This window comes from Batrachochytrium dendrobatidis, assembly GCF_000203795.2.
Source record: "Batrachochytrium dendrobatidis JAM81 unplaced genomic scaffold BATDEscaffold_1, whole genome shotgun sequence".
In the NCBI taxonomy this organism is placed as follows: domain Eukaryota; kingdom Fungi; phylum Chytridiomycota; class Chytridiomycetes; order Rhizophydiales; genus Batrachochytrium; species Batrachochytrium dendrobatidis.
Genome location: NW_006281099.1, coordinates 405,505 through 423,040, shown reverse-complemented (window position 1 = coordinate 423,040; position 17,536 = coordinate 405,505). Strand labels below are relative to the sequence as shown.

Genomic DNA, 17,536 nt, shown 5'->3' with positions numbered 1-17,536 from the left:
ATGCACTCTCAAGAAATAGTGGTTTCTTTGATATACAAGCTGAGTAGGTCACCATGTCCGATTGTCAACTTTATTGTACGCGAGTTTATCACGTTTGGGAAAGGCGGAAACATTGGCTGATTTGGCATTGATGACAAACCTTGCAGCTCAATCCTTGATAGTGGATGACCAGACAGAGCATTCCGTAGTGGCAGCTTTGGAAAAAACAGTATCATCTTCATCACTATTATGTCCGATGCCTGGGCTTGTACCTCTTCGAGTTGCATTGCGAGTATGTGCAATTTCGCCAATATCTTGTATCCACTCAAGTTGCTATTCAATAATGCTATTTGAGTATTGAATCTCGATGTCTGAAATAGCGGTTTAAACTCCATGTGTATTTGCTGCTAATAGGTTCGACCAGCCGTTGTTCAACAAGACGGATATGGTGTGGGCACTCGTCCAGCACCTCGAGTTTGCGTCCATCTCGTTCCAGGCGAGCCACAAGTTGTAGTCGGAAAAGAGTTGGATGTAGCTTCAAATCCAACAGCCTATGCTAACGGGACTACTGGAAACAGCAACCAACATCAACGAAAATCGTTTACATTTGACTCGACTTATGGTCCAGAATCCACTCAGCGAGAGATTTTTGAAGGCTTGGTTGCTCCACTGATGAATCAATTTTTTGAGGGGTTTAATGCGACCATTTTGGCCTAGTGAGTTCAAGTTCTTCCTCAAGACTTGTTTTTGGACTAGACTTTGATTATGGATTGATGATTGGAAGAGTCGGGATGATAATTACTCGACTGCAAGATGAATCTAACTTTTTAAAACCGGACTATTGTTTGAATTTTTGGATCACACTTATGGATTTAAGCGGCCAGACATTCAGTGGAAAGACATTCACGATGGGATCTAGCAATGATCATAAGGCACCTGATGACATTCGAGGAATAATACCTCGTGTTGTTCTGGATATCTTTGAGCATATCAAAGTCAGTTTCAATTATTTGATGGACTTGTATAGCATGTTGAAACCCTATCTGACATGTTGCTTTCGGCTGAACTATATAGAGAGATGCAGATATTGAGTATCAAATCCGAGCGTCGTTTGTAGAAATATATCAGGAGCAGGTATAGTTATTCAAAAATGACCTGTTTAAGCTCGACCAATGATGGGTACGGAAATTTACTTTTTTTTATTCTAGATTCGTGATTTGTTGATGCCAGGAAATGATCAGCGCGATATTGCAATCCGTGAAAACAAGTTGGGTGTGATTACAATTTCAGGAATTCACGAAGAATCAGTATCAACTCCAGCAGCTCTTATGAGGTACGCTCTACTTTTCTCAGATGTGAATGCTTAATACCATGATTTTGTTTTTTAGAGATTTTAAAAGGATAAAATCCATGCTACGTTTAATCGTTTTGTAGATGTCTTGAAAGAGGTGGGGTTGAGCGAACTACGGGTGACACTCACATTCACAGCTATTCAAGTCGGTCGCATGCGATTTTCACCATCACACTTGAACAAATATCTAGAAAAGGACTACGAAATATATCATCAACGGAAACAAATACTGAACCATTGATACTTCGGCGATCAAAATTGCAGCTTGTGGATCTAGCAGGTATAGTTATATTTTGCTTGACATGTTAATTGCATCTGCGTCCAATGCATTTTAACGCATATCGTATTCATTAAACAGGTTCGGAGCGACTCAAACGCACAGGCGCAGAAGGTGTTCGTCTTCGTGAGTCTGTGAAAATCAACAGCGGTTTATTAGCTCTAGGAAATGTCATTAGTGCATTAGGTTCTGACAAGCCAGGAAAAGTTAGTGACACAACGCATATCCCATATCGCGATTCCAAGCTAACTCGGTTGCTTCAAGACTCACTTGGGGGAAACTCTCGAACTATTATGATTGCATGTGTGAGCCCTTTAGATGATGATATGGACGAAACATTGAATACTCTCAAATATGCCTATAGGGCACGCAAAATTCATAACAAACCTGTCGTAAATCTGGTGGATCATCAGGCTGTAGAAGTATCTAATTTACATCAAAAAATCAACCAACTACAAGGCCAGCTTCAGGGTCGTAGTGAAAAGCAAGCTTTGGCCACAAATCTATCACCAGAAATGATTGATTTTGATAATGAGCAGTTGATGCAGTATTTTATGGACGAGCTCAAAAACCGCACTATTCGCGGAGCAAGTATGTTATTTTCTACATGGGTTGCTTGCTTTATTATACACCAATATATTGATAATGAGATTGTATTATTAGATGCAACCAAGGCATTGAAAACAGTCAATGTTGAAAAAGCCGAGTTGGAAGCACAGCTGTCAAAGTCTACCGCAGAACTAAATGTATGTAAGCTGTACTCGATAATACAACACGCTTTACTTGTTAAACGTCTTTCAATAATGCTAATTCTAGATGAATGAGTGCAGAGTGTATATGAAGAGCAATGCATAATGGCAATGAAATTGCAAGATAGAGACGCTAGACTTTCCAAAGCCAAACAGACTATTACTTTGCTTGAGAGCAATATCCAAATTTTGGTCTCTGCTGTTCAAACCTTGTTGTCTGGTGTAAATCTTCATGCATCTGATGAAGCGGCAGTTTGCGCAATTCTTGAAAAGTATAGCGATTCTGGATGGAATGTTTCAAGTGCACTATCGGACGCGTAAGTTGATCCATTCACGGGGCAGATATAAGTTAGTCAGCACCCATTTGATATTTTTAATCTAACTAGATCCAATACAATTACATATATATGCTATTAGACCGTCTCATGCATCATTTTCTCGTTCACCACGACAAAAAACTCTTTTAAAATTGTAAGTTTATGACAGATATTGTAGACCTGTCTGCTGCTTTAGAAATGCTGATACAAACTTTTTTACTAGACCATCCATTTCTGAAATGAATTCTGTTGTTCACAATACTACATCAACTCCAGCTCTTGGTTTGCTTGGACAACAACTTCAAGATGCACAAAAAAAAATATCGACTTTGGAAACGCAGCTTACTGAAGCTCAAGAAGCTCAGAATAGTATGAAGAATATGTGTGCTGAAGCTACTCATCTTGTGCAGTAAGTTTTACTATTGCTTATGTCAACTGATATCTGCAGCTCTGTTTAAAATTACAATTATACTTGGAATCTGATTGGCATTTAAATTAGAGTAAACTCGGATTTGAAGCGCGAAAGTTTGTCTTTGCAAAACAAAAATGATTTATTGCGCAACGAATTAAGATCATTACAAGAGCATAGCGGCGGAGAGGCCAGTATTATGTCTATACAAGTTCTTAATGAAACAGGTTGTCAAACCGAAATGCCTTTATCCAGCATTCATCACGAGGTAAGTTTAAATCAAACACTTCATTACCATTATATTTTAACCCAATGCTAATATTTACACATATTATGCTTAGGATGGAATAATTGAGTTTCCAGTTCACATCAAGTATGTATTTGTATATTGATAATTAAATGACCATACATGTGCTAATCTAAATATATTATAGTCCTGAGTTTTCATTGCATATGAATCAGGAGAACAGCGTGGAGCCTGAATTAGAGACAAACACTCGTCATTATACACATGAATTTAATGCATTGATGAAGGCCAAGGTTGACCTTCTTAGGGAGTTATCCAAGGCAAACAAAGAGTATGTGCTATTAAATATGCGAGAAAATAATTTCTCGATAGTCTATGTGATTTTATATCTGCAAAAGTAATTTGATATGTCTTGCTCTACAATTGTTTTTCATTTACATAGATCTGAGAAAGCGCGACATGCTTATCACGACGGCATTCAGAAGCTTGAGCGTGAACTCGAAACCACACATAGAGAGGTGGCCAAGCTAAAAAATGAACAGCTTGAAAGCGACCAGGTAATGAATTTGCAGTATAATTGAATTGTTTTACCTTGTAGATTTTATCCTTTAATTCAACCCCGATTTGTTTATTCATTTTTGTAAAATTATACTGATAGACCAAAGAAAGGCTTAAGGAGGAATACGAACGAAAATTAAAATCACAGGAAACTCATCTTCTTAATCTCAAAAACAAAGTCAAAGATTTAGAACGAGGTATCAGAGACAAGGATAATTCGGATAAACGATTTCAAGAAAGCCAGCAAGAAATTGAAAAAATGAGTATTCAAATAGCCATGTGGAAAAAAAAGCTCAAAGAAGAGTCTGAAAAATTCAACGACTCTGATAATCGACGATCAAAAGAAATGACAGCACTTGGAAAACAAATTGAAGATGACAATAAGCAGATTAGACAGCTGAAGATGCAGATCGAACTTGGGAAAAAGAAACTTGATAGAAAGACCGAAGAGCTTACCACAATGAGTCGTAAACTTAAAGAGACTCCACATATGGCAAGTATTGCTGGATCTTCAAAAATGTCACGCGTTGGGTTATTCGAAAAAGGTGAGATGAGAATAGATTGCTCTGCAATTGATAATACTGCTCAACTTGAAGTTGCTTTATAAAACAGGTGTCAATTCTGAAGTTGGTGCAATGACAGTGTCTTTTGCGGCTGCAAAATCTGTCGCGGATACTGAATCTGATATTAAAACAAACGACTATCCTGCCGCAAGCGATGCCGAACGTGTCAAAATCTGCCACAACTTCAATAAGCGTCTTGGTGAAATCAGAACCAAATTGGATGAAACAGAGGTTAAAATTCATGAAGGAGAAGCTGCGTTGGAGAGTGCTTCAGTAAGCTTTTATGTTGTTTGTAGTGGTTAAAATGGGATTTCATGTGTAAACAAAAGCTGATTTGAATATTGTGGTATGTTTTTAAATCAGGCTGAAACTCGCGACAAGCTTTTCACAGATCTTGAGCATTTACGGAGAAACAAAATTGTTTTGTTGAAACATATTGTGGAAATACGAACTGAAAAGCGCAGGATAGAATCTGGAATGGATTATGATAATTCTCATAATGTATTGTGTGAGAATATAGATGTCACATCAGATGTTCAAGATGATATTGATTATCACGAGCTGATTGATCGATTTGGCAATGACCCGTTTATTGTGGATATTATTCCAAAAATGGTAGGTCAATTTTGTGGCTATTAGTTTTATATCTAGCACCGGGGTGAGATGGTAAAATGTGATCATTTCAATCATTTGCTACGTATTTCTACTTTAGCGAACTGCTTCATTACAAAACTGTCGAGAGCTGGTGTTGGAATGTCTTGATAAAATCCATACAATGCAAGACCTGTATAAAATAACCTCGGAAGGACAGCAATTGAAGGCTCAACTCCACGCGAGCGCCGACTACACCGCTAAATTAGAGCAAAAATTGAAACGACAAGAACGAGTGCATGAGCGACAGTTGTTGGCAGCAGAGGCGGTAAGACTTGCTTTTCGTCATTGATTTTATTGGATTTAGTCTGTTATTTATTTTTTAAATGCAATAGCATTTTCAGAAACAGTTGAGTGCATTGGATGCGATGACCAAAGAAGAGCAATGTTTAGCGCCAAAGATTTCTCAAGTTATGCCCATTCAGACTCGAGAAATTGAAGTACAAGCAGATTTTGATTCAAGGTATTAATTTGTATTTTGCTCGACTTTTAGCTATGACTATAAACTGATTGTAATTCTGATATGAACACTCGATTTTGGGAGTTTATAGTGGAAAACATGCCGATGGCTCAATTGTTCGGAATTTAGAAAAGGATGTGTTTTACTACAAATCTGCAAATAAGGAGCTCAAAGTCAAACTACGCGAGGTAGTCGCTGTCAACAATCGACTGGCTAAAAGCATCTATAAACAAAAGGAACAAGATCTCAAGAGCGAGGCTGCTGTTGAAGTATCCAAGAAACAGTCACCGTGTGTTAGTTCCGATGAGCAAGCAGACACTAGCGTCAAAAATAGCAGCACTATTAATCAAGCCAAAGCGAATGCTCCGTTTGCTGCAGCAGTTGAATAAAACAGTTTTTGAATCTGCCGATTCTATTTTTACAGCCGTATTCACGTAAAATGAACCACTAAATAAGTCGGAATACACGATAAACAGTCTCATATTTGGTACCAATCTTACTAGACAATATTGCTTTTGAGCTCATTGGTTTACTGGTCTTGATGCTCATTCTTGTACAAGAATACAAATCGAGTGATCACATTTCTGTTCCAATAGCATTGAACATGTAATGATTGTTTATTCCAGTCCAAAATCAATACAAAAGTTTCATTTTACATGAATATGGCTGTAATTTAGCATATTTAGAGTGAATGTGGAATTGAAATATCTTTAAATCTATATTCGACTCGGGAAAACAGTTTGTAGTTTGAACCAGACCTTTACTTGGCAAACAACCCAAGCAATGGACAATCCATACTTGGCCCATATATATAAACGCAAGCATCGTGGAAGTGGGCAACTTGGTAGTAGTGTGATCGGGGATAACTTGATAGAAAACTCAGAGCAGGACTGCCCTCACAATCCAGTCACAAAGAAAACCACACTTGTATCGCCATCACTGCAGCAAAAACCTCACAAGACTGGCAAAATATTCCAGTTTGGTAACTACAGTTCATACTATGGAAAGCGAGAAAGTTCTAGCAGGCTAGATTATCGACTGGCTGCATTCGAAAAGTCATGGTTCGAGGGGCTTAAAGTGCTGGACATTGGCTGTAATTCTGGCTGGATGACAATCTCGATTGGTATGGCATTCCAACCTGCATTAATTGAAGGCGTAGATATTGATCCATCACTCATCAAGAAATCTCGAGCTCGGCTTGCATTTTGTGGATCTACGTGTAAATTACCTACTGAACTGCAAGGTCTGGTTCCGCATACCGATTATGCAGTAGATTCAAATGAAAACGCTGCCACTAAACCATCTACTGATGCACTGATATGCGATTTTGACTATTATCCAGCAAGCTGTGCTATTTCATTTGGTCCACTCCCTATAGTTTATCTAGATCCAGCAGATACCTCGCCATTTTCACATCAAAAATCGTTTAGCGATAACCAGCATAAACTTAATACTATGTCAGATCCGAGTCGTACGAGCATTGATAATAGCGATCGTGTAGATTCCAACAAGCATTCATTAGCAAACCCCAACTATACCAACCCTACTTTGTTTCCATTCAATGTTACCTTTCGTGCTGGTGATTGGCTGAACGAGCCTCCACCTCCAAGCGACGCAAACCGATACCACACCATTCTTGCTCTCAGTATCACCAAATGGATTCATCTTAACAGTGGTGACAAGGGCATCAAGCGATTTTTTCAAAAGTGCTACCAATCATTGCTTTTTGGCGGACGGTTGATTGTCGAGCCGCAGAATTTTGAAACCTATCACAAGCGATCAAATCTAACTTGTACAATTCAGAAAAACTACAGCCGCATAAAGTTTAAACCCACCGACTTTGTAGATTACTTACTTGGTCAGGATGTTGGATTTTCATCATTTTTTTCGATTGATCCTCCATCAGCCAAGTCTGCAGGATTTTCCCGTGAGATTTTTGTTTTTACAAAATAGCCATGGATCTTGATAGCATTCCCGATAAAATACTTTGAATTGAATGCAGCTTGAATAAATTTGCTGTTGTTTCAGATTGACTAATTGTATACCCAATAGATAACTAATTAAACGATACATTGAATTATTCAAGGCGTTAAGCTGGATTCGTTTTGTATGACATTTATTTGGTCAAGATTTGGGTTAAATGTGGCAGTAAATTGTGTCGATTATTTATTCAAGTTACAAATGCAGTCAAGCAAATGTAATTTAGTAGTTTCTTGCCCATGAAGATTGCTCAACTCCCAACACATTGTATATCGGCACACCCTTTACTACACTTCCACCCTCACCATGAGCCGTGCGATCTTTAAAAAGTTGAGCAGTATTGGTCACAATGGACAACAGATGCTTTGGTGTAGTTAAATTTTTGGATGCACCGGCACTTTGTATAATACGGTATGATCGTCGTCCAAACTGGGGAGGATTGGGAGTTTGAATGCTATGTGGCTCTAGCCCATTCAAGTTTATCTGCTTGTTTTGATCACTTTTTCCTGAATTAAAATGATTGTTTGAGATGTTGCGAATATTAGGCAGTGATGATGCTGTGAGGTGTTTATCAGCAGTATTTCCAGATGCATTCTTTCCAATACTTTCAGCAAGACTTGTTTTTTCTTGTGATTCTTGATTGAGGTTTGCTGCTTTTGGAATATCTGAGCACATAAGTGGATTGAATGTATTATTTTTAAGATACAACCTTGCAGATCGAACAGCAACATAATTCTACAGTGTGAAATTTTAAATAGAATAAAATAGTCATGATTATGATGATGTAATATTTTAATTGGCACTTTTATCGAGCTTAAATTACCATATCTTGAGCATCCTTAGCTGCCTGTTGGCGTCCTCCGGCAGAATCGTGGTATTCGTGTGTGATTAAATTGTAGTGTACACTAATATAGCAGATTTTAATTGGATTAATGTCTACCTGTATCATATTTATAATGCAGTTTAAACCCAACACACCTTTGAGCACCAATCTTGGTTTTGATACCTTTTGATTTGAGCAGATTTTGACTTTTAGAATAATCAGCCGCCATTTGGTTCCATCGCTGAGTTTCCAATTCAGTCATTCGGTTTCTATGTATTTATATGAAATATATTAAAAATCTACATCCAAGGTGTAAACGACACAATAGCGTCAATCTCATTGCAATATAAGTTTTAAAATTAATCCAAAACATACTGCTTTAAAGATATGCGCTGCTCCAGCTTTTCTCTATTTATTCTTTTGCGTTCCTGCTCATAGTTTATAGATTTGCAAGTATATTTTTCGCCAGCTGGTTTGCATTTACAATGCTAGCACGTCAATATCTGATACTATTACATTATATTCAAATTTCATACTGCATATCTTACACTCCATTGAGTCTCCAAATACAATATTGCTACTGTTTCTCGAGTTATTTCCAACTCTGGGCTGGCGTAAAAGGGTTGTGATGTCTTGTTCTTTCATGGTTTGTACTGCAGAGCAGAGCTTGTCTCGAGATAACTGGCGAGATTTAAGACCAGCCGCTTTATCTGTTTGTACTGTCATTAATTTCAGTTGTAGCAGATTTTGTATCACCGAATTAATAAGATTCTTGCAAGTCTACCAGATATTTAAACTATACTTTATAATTGTGGAAAGAATCGGCGAACGCGACTCGCTATTAGTCACTAATTCAATTCACCAACTCTTGCTTTGGTAAGTACTTGGATAAACTCAACTTGGAAATAAACAGCTACAGCTTGGCAAGATTAACATGGAATTAAAAAATTGTTTAATGCAAATATTGAGATAAAATTCGGAACAAGTCACGGATCGAGCAGGACCAAAAAAGCAGCTGCAGTAAAAACATGCTTTGGTACGAGACTCATTGCAGAGTATGGCATTGATATTGCTAAAATAGTTGAACTTGTATCAAGCATCTATCGTTTTTTGTAAACACAGGGCTTAAGAGTCAGCTCATCCGTTTCAGTCTTTTTGCCACCTTTTACAAACTCTATAATCACAAACATTTTGTTTGATGAATCCTACATCAATAACAGAACAGTTAGTAAAGGACCCAAATGATCAGTTGACACAATTAACAAGCTTCAAAATTGTATTGATATACCTTGCTTTCCAATGTAAAGCCCATGCCACAAACGCCTTTGATGAACTGATCCAAGTTATTGATACGACTCACAACCTCGGCAATTTTGAGATTGCCTCTATCGTAGTGCAAATCCAATGTTGTTAGTAAGGATTGACCCATTTGCGTTTTCAAATCTAGCAATTCAAGAAGCCATTTCAAACTCACCCAAATTTGAGAATACGGTATGCCTCTTTGAGAAAATCAACAAAGTTTGTTCCCATTAATGATAGACAGAAAATAACTACATCACATGTCTTTGGAGCCAGCGGGACATGTGCAATATCGCAAGCGGTAATGTACTCGTTTGCTGCAACCAAATCAAACGATTCTACTCGAATCATTCGTCCAAGCTCTGCAGCTACTTTGGCTTCGCCGCATCCCATATCTGCAACCAATGTAAATGGTGGCTTACCACGCAAATCATCAATAAAGATATCTATTGGATTTACTGGCCAATCTTTAACCTGTGAACTGAATCCGGCATGATACTGTATCACAAAATTGGATTATACCCAAATCCAGATAGTTGAAATCAATTAGCACGATGACCATTTATAAATTTAAGCCTGACGATATTCATGCCAGCAAAATTCGAGTTTAAATCAAACTACAAATGGCACATACAATTCCAAACAGTTCTGGCTCATTTTTGAACAATTTAACGGCTTCCTTGCTACTCGTAGTATACAGTTTTTCATTAATCCAGCGAAACTTTGCTCCTGCAAGCTGTTTATGCATTTTTTCTTGTAATTCAGTGAGATTTGATTTAGGTGGTGCCTTGTCTACTTTTGCTAATACTGGTTGTTTGGGCTTATACAAAGGTCCTTTTGGCCAACTATCCCGTGGGCCTGGTTTCACTACTTGATTTTTTTTGGTTGCTGCATTGCTGGCACTTTCTTTGGCCGTCTTTTCAGTTGCTTCTTTTGACTTTTTTGCTACTTTTGCCTTGTCCAATGCCTATTTCAACTGAAAGTGATCAGCAAACCTAATGATTGAAGGTTGCATTTCAAAATGGATTGAGAATCATTTAATGATCATTGCCGAAAACACTGTATACCTGCTTTAGTTTCTGCTTTAGTAGCTTTTGGGTTGAAAGAAACACCATGTTGATAAAAATAAACGAATTCAAAAAATAATTATTTATGACAACACACCCTCAGGACTAATAGCTGGAATAATCTTCAATACTCCATCCATCCAAGTCGAGTATCAAGATTGGTCGACTGACATGGAAACAACAGTTGTATTTTTGAAACGTACAATCTTATCTTCTTGGATTAAAACACGAGCATATCTGTGATGCTTTAGGATACAACAGATATGATTTTGACTTTGTGCACATATAAACGTTGTGTTTGAAGCAGCCAATCTCTACTAGAAAAGTATAACGAGTATTTAATCAGTTTATTTCAAAGAAAAATAGAGGTAGTCACCATAAGATAAACACAAGTGTTCTATTTTATGTGAATACGACCGTAGCCTTCAAAAGTTATAGTAGGCACTACTTTATCGAGTGCGTTTATAATTCATATCCACAACATCTCCACCCAACACAATCAATCAAGATTCACTAGCTTGAAACCAAATCATAGCTTCATCTCCTGAAATTGACGCTCAAGTTCGTCTTTATCGTCCACTTCCTTTCCGGCCATCCAATAAAGCTGAGCAGCACATTTCGGATCTTTGCAGATTTCAAATGTAAAGCGAATATATCCAAGCCATGTATCTGTAACAGTCCATATTTCCAAAAGCAGTTAGATTTTAAAAACACTCGACAATTTTTCAACAGATAATTAAAACTCACCAAGACGAGAGCGATCTACTTGCACAGCACCTTTCCACAATGTTTCCAAAGCATGTTTGGTTTTTTCGGCTTCACTGATATTGCCATCAGCCATTTGACTCATCCATTGTTGAGTTTCTATACCGATGCATTTTTGAAAAAACTCGATGCTCTGTAATTTCTGATTAGTAAACGTAGTACGAATTTTACGGAATAGTTCAAGACCATCAGGCTGTGTAATGGCCCAGTCAAGATAAAGTTCCTTGAAAGTTTCTTCATCTTTGGTTCCACCAAGTTGAGATGCTGAGAGCGATGTCTGTATGAGAAAAATCAAAATGTTTATATTATTGTTAGTTTAAAATGGCATGGTGCAAATCTTCAAAATGTCAAAGCAAATACGCAATCACCTCAAAAGCAGTTTGAACTTCACTAGGACTGCTGCTACATTCAATAGTGAATTGGCAATACCATTGCCACAAGGCGCACTTTTCGGCATTGCTTACAAGACTGATTGCCTTTTCAAATGCACTTTTCTTTTCCATAATTGATTCCAAATTGTTGATTTTTTCCAGCCATAAAAGTGAAGAAGATGGAAAAGCCGAGAGAGCTTTATCTATAATGTCGGTCTTGTCTTGATCGTTTACCCATCGTGTCCATTCTAAATAAAGTAGAATAGTGCTGCAATTGGCTGTATGGCAGGCATTGTATGCTCTCAAGATCAGGATATCCAAATAGCGAATCTAAAAACCAAGCCAACTGAATTAGAATATTTGCTGATGACGCCTTCAAAGCGATCTGAGAAACAAGCTAATGAAATATACATATAATTACTTACCAGCTCAGGAATAATGCATATTGACCGCTTAGACCTCATGAATGCAATATACTTTGACCACAATGTGGATGTTGGATGAGCCTCCAGATTGGTTTGGTATGTACTAATACTTTTTTTCAGAGCAGCTGGAAACAATGGATCTGTTTCTTGAACAAACAAAACATGGTGTTCTGCAAAAATACAAAGTGCTTCGGGATCTTCAGGAAAGTTTACTTTAAGACTACATTTATAGATGTCACAATCACAGAAACATTAATGCTTAGAAAATAATAAAACTGCGTTTAAACAGCTGCATAGTAGTGCTGTAGATTACCTTTGATAAATCTCTTCTATGCCTAGTACAGATCCTTTGCCAAACTGCTTATAAATTTCCAAAAATGCAAGGGAAAAAGAAAGATCTTTTGGAAACGCTACAAAAACAAACCATATCAATAAGGTGTCAATAAGGCGAAAAATTCAGCATGGTCAAGTCAATCTGGTTTTATACAGCATGCTAAAGTTCAACAAACCTTTAATGGCATTTCGATAAATTGCACGAGGCACCATAACTTCCAGCAAAGTCTTTTGCAATGGGGTCAATTCCTTTTTCATCATTTCATTATTATCATGATTTTGAGATTCTGTAATTGCTTTATCCTATTCAAATCAATCATGATTAGTAAAGTCAAAACAGTACATGAATAATCATTAAAGTGCAGTACCTTTTCAATCAAAGTAGGTTCAAGCTCGGCTTCGATCTCCAACTTGGCAACCTCGACGTTTTTACTTTGAGATGACTCGTCATTTCCATCCTTGCAGATATCAATACAGTCATCTGTCTCGCTTTTTGTATCCTTGTCATTGACACTTGAATTGGTATCGATTGGCATATTGTCAAGATCCTCTTTAAACAATATACGCCGACGCTCTTTGATTTTTTCAACCCAAAGCAACTCCAGCTTGAAATACTCGATCCACAGCTTCTGATTGGTTGGATTGATTCGCAATGCACGCTGCATAAGAACTGTTTCATTATGGATAGTATCGAATAAGGAGTTCAAATCGATGTCAGTACTGGTTCAGATTCAGCCAGTCACTACACAAGGGTCAATGTTTTAAAGTTTATAAATGTACCTCGAGCCGATGCGATATCACTATTTTCCTCGAATTCCCAAGTGGCTGCTAGGATCCAAAAAATGGGCTTAGTTGGATGTAGCTGGATTGCTCTAATATCCAAAATTAGTCAAATTACGTAAGCCTGGTATTTCAACCAACCCAAAGCTGTGGTTAGTGTGCATGATATTCATCACTTACTTGGCAAAGCTTTTACCAAGAGCCTTTGAACTGCCAACTCTCTTGCACCATTCAAAATACTGTAACCAAAGTCGAATATCGCCTGAAAACCGACCCAGTGCCTTTTGATGAAGTTGGTGAATTCGACAAACAATACTGTAATCTGACAGAGTAACTCCTCTCTTTCCTTTTCCAGACGTCTGGTCAAGACGTAGTTTTCGCTTGCTGCGTAACCTTTCAAGGTTGATTTCGTACTCGATGTACTTGAGGAAATCGGCTTTTTTCACGATTTTTCTATGGATGCCATACTCGAATGCAGTTCGTTTTTTAACAATTGATTTAATCTCCAACTTGAGCCATAATGAATAAAGAGTTAGGTCAATGAGTTGATGCATTGTTTCAATCATTGTCACTTTGTACCTTGGTAAAGATGCCTCGCTGCTCGAGGTCTTTAAGTTCTGGGAGCATTCCCTCAAGATGCAAGTTTGCTTGCTCGGCCATGTTGCAAAGTGACTTTAAAACAGTACAGTTTCCAAGAATGCGTTTGCTCTGTCGCTTTTTAATTTATCCACGATTGGTGTACTCGGTTTGAGTTGTGGAATGTAAGTTTGCGATCGATGAGTTATGGATTGGATTGTCTGGAAAAAAAACAATTTCAAACAGTAACCCATCCTCAGGTAATAAACAAACAATCCGAGATTTCTGCGGTTTCCAACTCATTCAAAATCATTGATGGACAGCGTGTCTGGCAGCATATCAAACCGAAATGTCGATATAAACATAGTTTTTGTATTTCCACAATGGCAGGAAATTGATCTGCTTTTGTTTGAAACATTTGTCCAGGTTTCTCGGCATAACCAGCTTGTTTTATGGGCAATGCCAAGAGCAATCCATGTTTTGGATACGAATTCAAGTCAACATCTGGAACAAAAAAAACTGGCATCAAGCAATTGTTTTTCGTCTAAACTATTTGCCATGTGGATATCGAATCAATGTAAAATAACAGGAGTTCATGCTTGGAAGGACAATCTTTATGCTATTTCAAACTCGGACAAAACCTACTGGATTGTAGATCTCGCTCCACAAACCACTATATATGAAGATCACATCTCTGCATCACAAACTAATTTACCAATGTAAAGTTTATTTTAAACGATCTTGTCCGTTATAAACCAGTGACAAACAGAATTCAAGAACCGCAGTATCTGACAACATATTGCTGATTTAAAATGCTTGTAATTAGTCAGTCATTCAAAACAGCACAACCAAAATCCAATCAATGTTCACAAAATACTCACAAGCGACTTCGATTGACACAGGATTCTATTGCATCGCCAACATATCCCATCGTTAACAGGCTAGAAACAAATTTCAAATACCAGCTAAAACTCCAGGTAAATTAGAATCCTAGCTGTTTATTTAAAATATTTTCGACTCAAGTTTTATTGCCTTTCTGAATATCATGCAACGGCCATTTCGCATTTTTATACCTAGAAAGGATGGGCGATATTCTCGACTTGTCAGTTAGGAGTTGTACTGCATAGACTCGACTCCAAAAACATTGAATTTGCATTTAGATCTTGGCAGAGTTTTATGTACGAATCAGAATCTATCATTGAAATCGAAAATCTAAATGATTCGGCCAAAATCATTGCATATGACTCAATGATTTCATCAAGTTTTATAGATATCTTTTTATTACTGCATTGTTTGATTCATTATCCTGATGTATACAAAGTTTTAAGAAAATGAGCAATATTTGAATGTTGTATGATGGCTGTATATTCTTGACTGTAGCTACACTTGGATCAAATTGTATAGATAACAGCGAAATGCAGCCAATGCTCCCAAATAATGCAAAACTAGATCCCTTATTATTGGCAGCTCTCTTTGGATCTGACAAGTATGTTGAATGTGATGTCTAAAGATTTAATTATTCTCAAATGTAAATGTGTTTTAACCGTCATGCAACCTTGAATTCATGCAATATAATTCAGTTTAGGAATATTAATTGCAGATATATCTGGTCGAATCTACTCGGTAGGTCTTGGTGAAACAGCTCGTGTTTCAGCAAAAGGGCTAGTATACGATCTACAGGTTAGTATATTTGAGATTTGATTAATCTTGGTGATCATTTGTAGAAACATGTAGAAAAGTAACTAATAATTTTGTGGACAATTTAATAGAGTCCAATTGTTGGTATGCTTGCAATTGCATTTTCACAAGATCAATCGGAAGAGTTTACACCAAAGCATTTGACTCGCGCCAACACGGTGATCATTGTTGGGTATGTTGCTTCAAATTTGGATATACATTTACTTGTATGTGCCAGTTGAAATAAAAGGCTTATTATATTTGTGATATTAGACGGAATTCTATTGCTATCATTGATCTAGATCTGGTAACATTATCTCGACGTGTTCGACAGATATTCGCAACTTCTGTTACTATTCATTCTGCTGTCGGGATGCACGAGGGCCTGGTAGTTTCTGTAGATGATGGATCCCTAGCATGCATCACTTGGAAAACGTTGTATTTAAAATGTATGCTGATTTGCTCCACTATTCACTGCATTGACGATTTGATAAAACATACGTGATGTATTTGATATAAACACGCCATTGAACCTATCTAAATTTACTTTATTGTTGGAAATACATCTAGGTCATAAGCAGCAATTTGATTTAGACAAATCCGATATAGGAAACGGATGGTTTAAGCTCACTTTGGATCAAAACCGTAACCAGATTATTGCTTTAAATAGCGATGGCCGATGCGCAGAAATTGCTTGGAATTGCTTGCAGACATCTTTGTATGAAAGTTTTGAAAGTCATATTGAGGTATGCTGTTACTTGGTGATCTACCTTGCACAGTGTAATTTTGTGAATAATCTGCATATACCGATCCTGATTTTATTTTGTAGAGACTGTTGAGAGATTTTGAACCTTTAAGCGCAACCCAAAATCAATTGACTATTCAATCACAAGTAAGCCACATACATTATGTTCAACACCTTTATATATGCTGAAAAAGTTTATTATTTATTTAACTGAATATTTTGTGCCATAGGACCTGACAAGAAAACTCAAGGGATTGGACAAACCGCGCACAATTTTTGAGCATTTTCGCAAGATTACTTTGGATCGCACAAAAGAATCAGATCCACCCATTTTCAAGTGCTTGGTAGTTCCAGTCATATCTGCTGGTCGTGCATGCGTGCAAGTTGAAATCCGAGTCGTCAAGTCAATACATTTAAATCATGGCTGGAATGGTAAACCAATGTGTTGGTTTGATTGTTGATTACTATTTTGATTGTCTTACTTTATTTTTGTAGTCAATATCGTGTTTTGTGTTGAATCCGAGATTGCTTCCAAGTATAATATAGTATTGCCCATGTCATCTGTTTTGATCCCAGTTGGCATGTTTCTTTTAGAGAACCCGTGGTAAGTAAATACAAGAAACATTTGGTTTTTGGATACATAGATTACAGTGGTTTCCAACCATGCTGTTAAATGCCTATCATTGATGTGATGCATATATTGAATTCTGAAATTATAGGACAATGGTTGCCGAGCTCCCTGCAACTGTATTCCCTTTGGCAGTATCAGTCAATATATCGTATACTGACCCCAACGTGGACATAGGAGAGGAACCATTATACGCATCATTATGTCTTGATGAAACGCAATTGGATATTTTTTCGTTTGCAATACATGCAGATCATCCTCCAACTGGATTTATTTCGTTCCATTCTGGTGATGCCATTTCCTCAAACGCATCATGCTACAACTCTTTATCTAAGCGCGTTGAACAGGTAATTGCAAAACCAAATATCTGGCATTGTGAATATAGTATTGCTATCAAATTTAATAGGCTGATATGCAACCGTATAGATTGTGATGGATTCAAGGTCTTTGTTTACTTTGAGTTCCCATGCTTGCATATCAGATCTGGCTCTATCCAATACCATTCG

The 17,536-nt window shown here is 37.3% G+C and overlaps 6 protein-coding genes across 6 annotated transcripts; 3 read left to right on the top strand and 3 right to left on the bottom strand.

Annotated features, from left to right (window-relative positions):
* Positions 1-459: 459 nt before the first annotated feature.
* On the top strand, positions 460-1,639 carry BATDEDRAFT_8491 (uncharacterized protein; the record flags this gene model as incomplete). The annotated part of the gene is made up of 6 exons (XM_006674945.1): positions 460-503; positions 558-695; positions 857-974; positions 1,054-1,113; positions 1,188-1,312; positions 1,414-1,639. Coding segments are annotated over 6 exons (711 nt in total), but the record flags the coding sequence as incomplete, so codon positions are not given.
* Positions 1,640-6,533: 4,894 nt separating this feature from the next.
* Positions 6,534-7,460, top strand: BATDEDRAFT_5193 (uncharacterized protein; the record flags this gene model as incomplete). The annotated part of the gene is made up of 3 exons (XM_006674855.1): positions 6,534-6,768; positions 6,835-6,938; positions 7,074-7,460. Coding segments are annotated over 3 exons (726 nt in total), but the record flags the coding sequence as incomplete, so codon positions are not given.
* A 303-nt stretch (positions 7,461-7,763) lies between these two features.
* Positions 7,764-9,090, bottom strand: BATDEDRAFT_85692 (uncharacterized protein; the record flags this gene model as incomplete). The annotated part of the gene is made up of 5 exons (XM_006675873.1): positions 7,764-8,276; positions 8,365-8,446; positions 8,520-8,633; positions 8,740-8,833; positions 8,913-9,090. 5 exons carry the CDS (start codon positions 9,088-9,090, stop codon positions 7,764-7,766), a joined length of 981 nt encoding a protein of 326 aa, XP_006675936.1.
* Positions 9,091-9,464: 374 nt separating this feature from the next.
* BATDEDRAFT_21268 (25S rRNA (adenine645-N1)-methyltransferase) lies at positions 9,465-10,778 on the bottom strand (the record flags this gene model as incomplete). The annotated part of the gene is made up of 5 exons (XM_006675178.1): positions 9,465-9,569; positions 9,653-9,749; positions 9,839-10,161; positions 10,298-10,630; positions 10,731-10,778. 5 exons carry the CDS (start codon positions 10,776-10,778, stop codon positions 9,465-9,467), a joined length of 906 nt encoding a protein of 301 aa, XP_006675241.1.
* Positions 10,779-13,166: 2,388 nt separating this feature from the next.
* BATDEDRAFT_15264 (snoRNA-binding rRNA-processing protein UTP6) lies at positions 13,167-14,173 on the bottom strand (the record flags this gene model as incomplete). Its single annotated transcript, XM_006675042.1, has 4 exons — positions 13,984-14,173; positions 13,585-13,913; positions 13,405-13,496; positions 13,167-13,294 (listed from the first exon to the last, which is right to left on the bottom strand). Coding segments are annotated over exons 1-4 (630 nt in total), but the record flags the coding sequence as incomplete, so codon positions are not given.
* Positions 14,174-14,538: 365 nt separating this feature from the next.
* On the top strand, positions 14,539-17,463 carry BATDEDRAFT_21266 (uncharacterized protein; the record flags this gene model as incomplete). Its single annotated transcript, XM_006675177.1, has 13 exons — positions 14,539-14,699; positions 14,807-14,957; positions 15,058-15,082; positions 15,385-15,466; positions 15,561-15,660; positions 15,750-15,850; positions 15,931-16,106; positions 16,228-16,403; positions 16,487-16,549; positions 16,633-16,834; positions 16,898-17,006; positions 17,122-17,377; positions 17,437-17,463. The coding sequence occupies 13 exons, from the start codon at positions 14,539-14,541 to the stop codon at positions 17,461-17,463; spliced, it is 1,629 nt and encodes a 542-aa protein (XP_006675240.1).
* Positions 17,464-17,536: the final 73 nt, after the last annotated feature.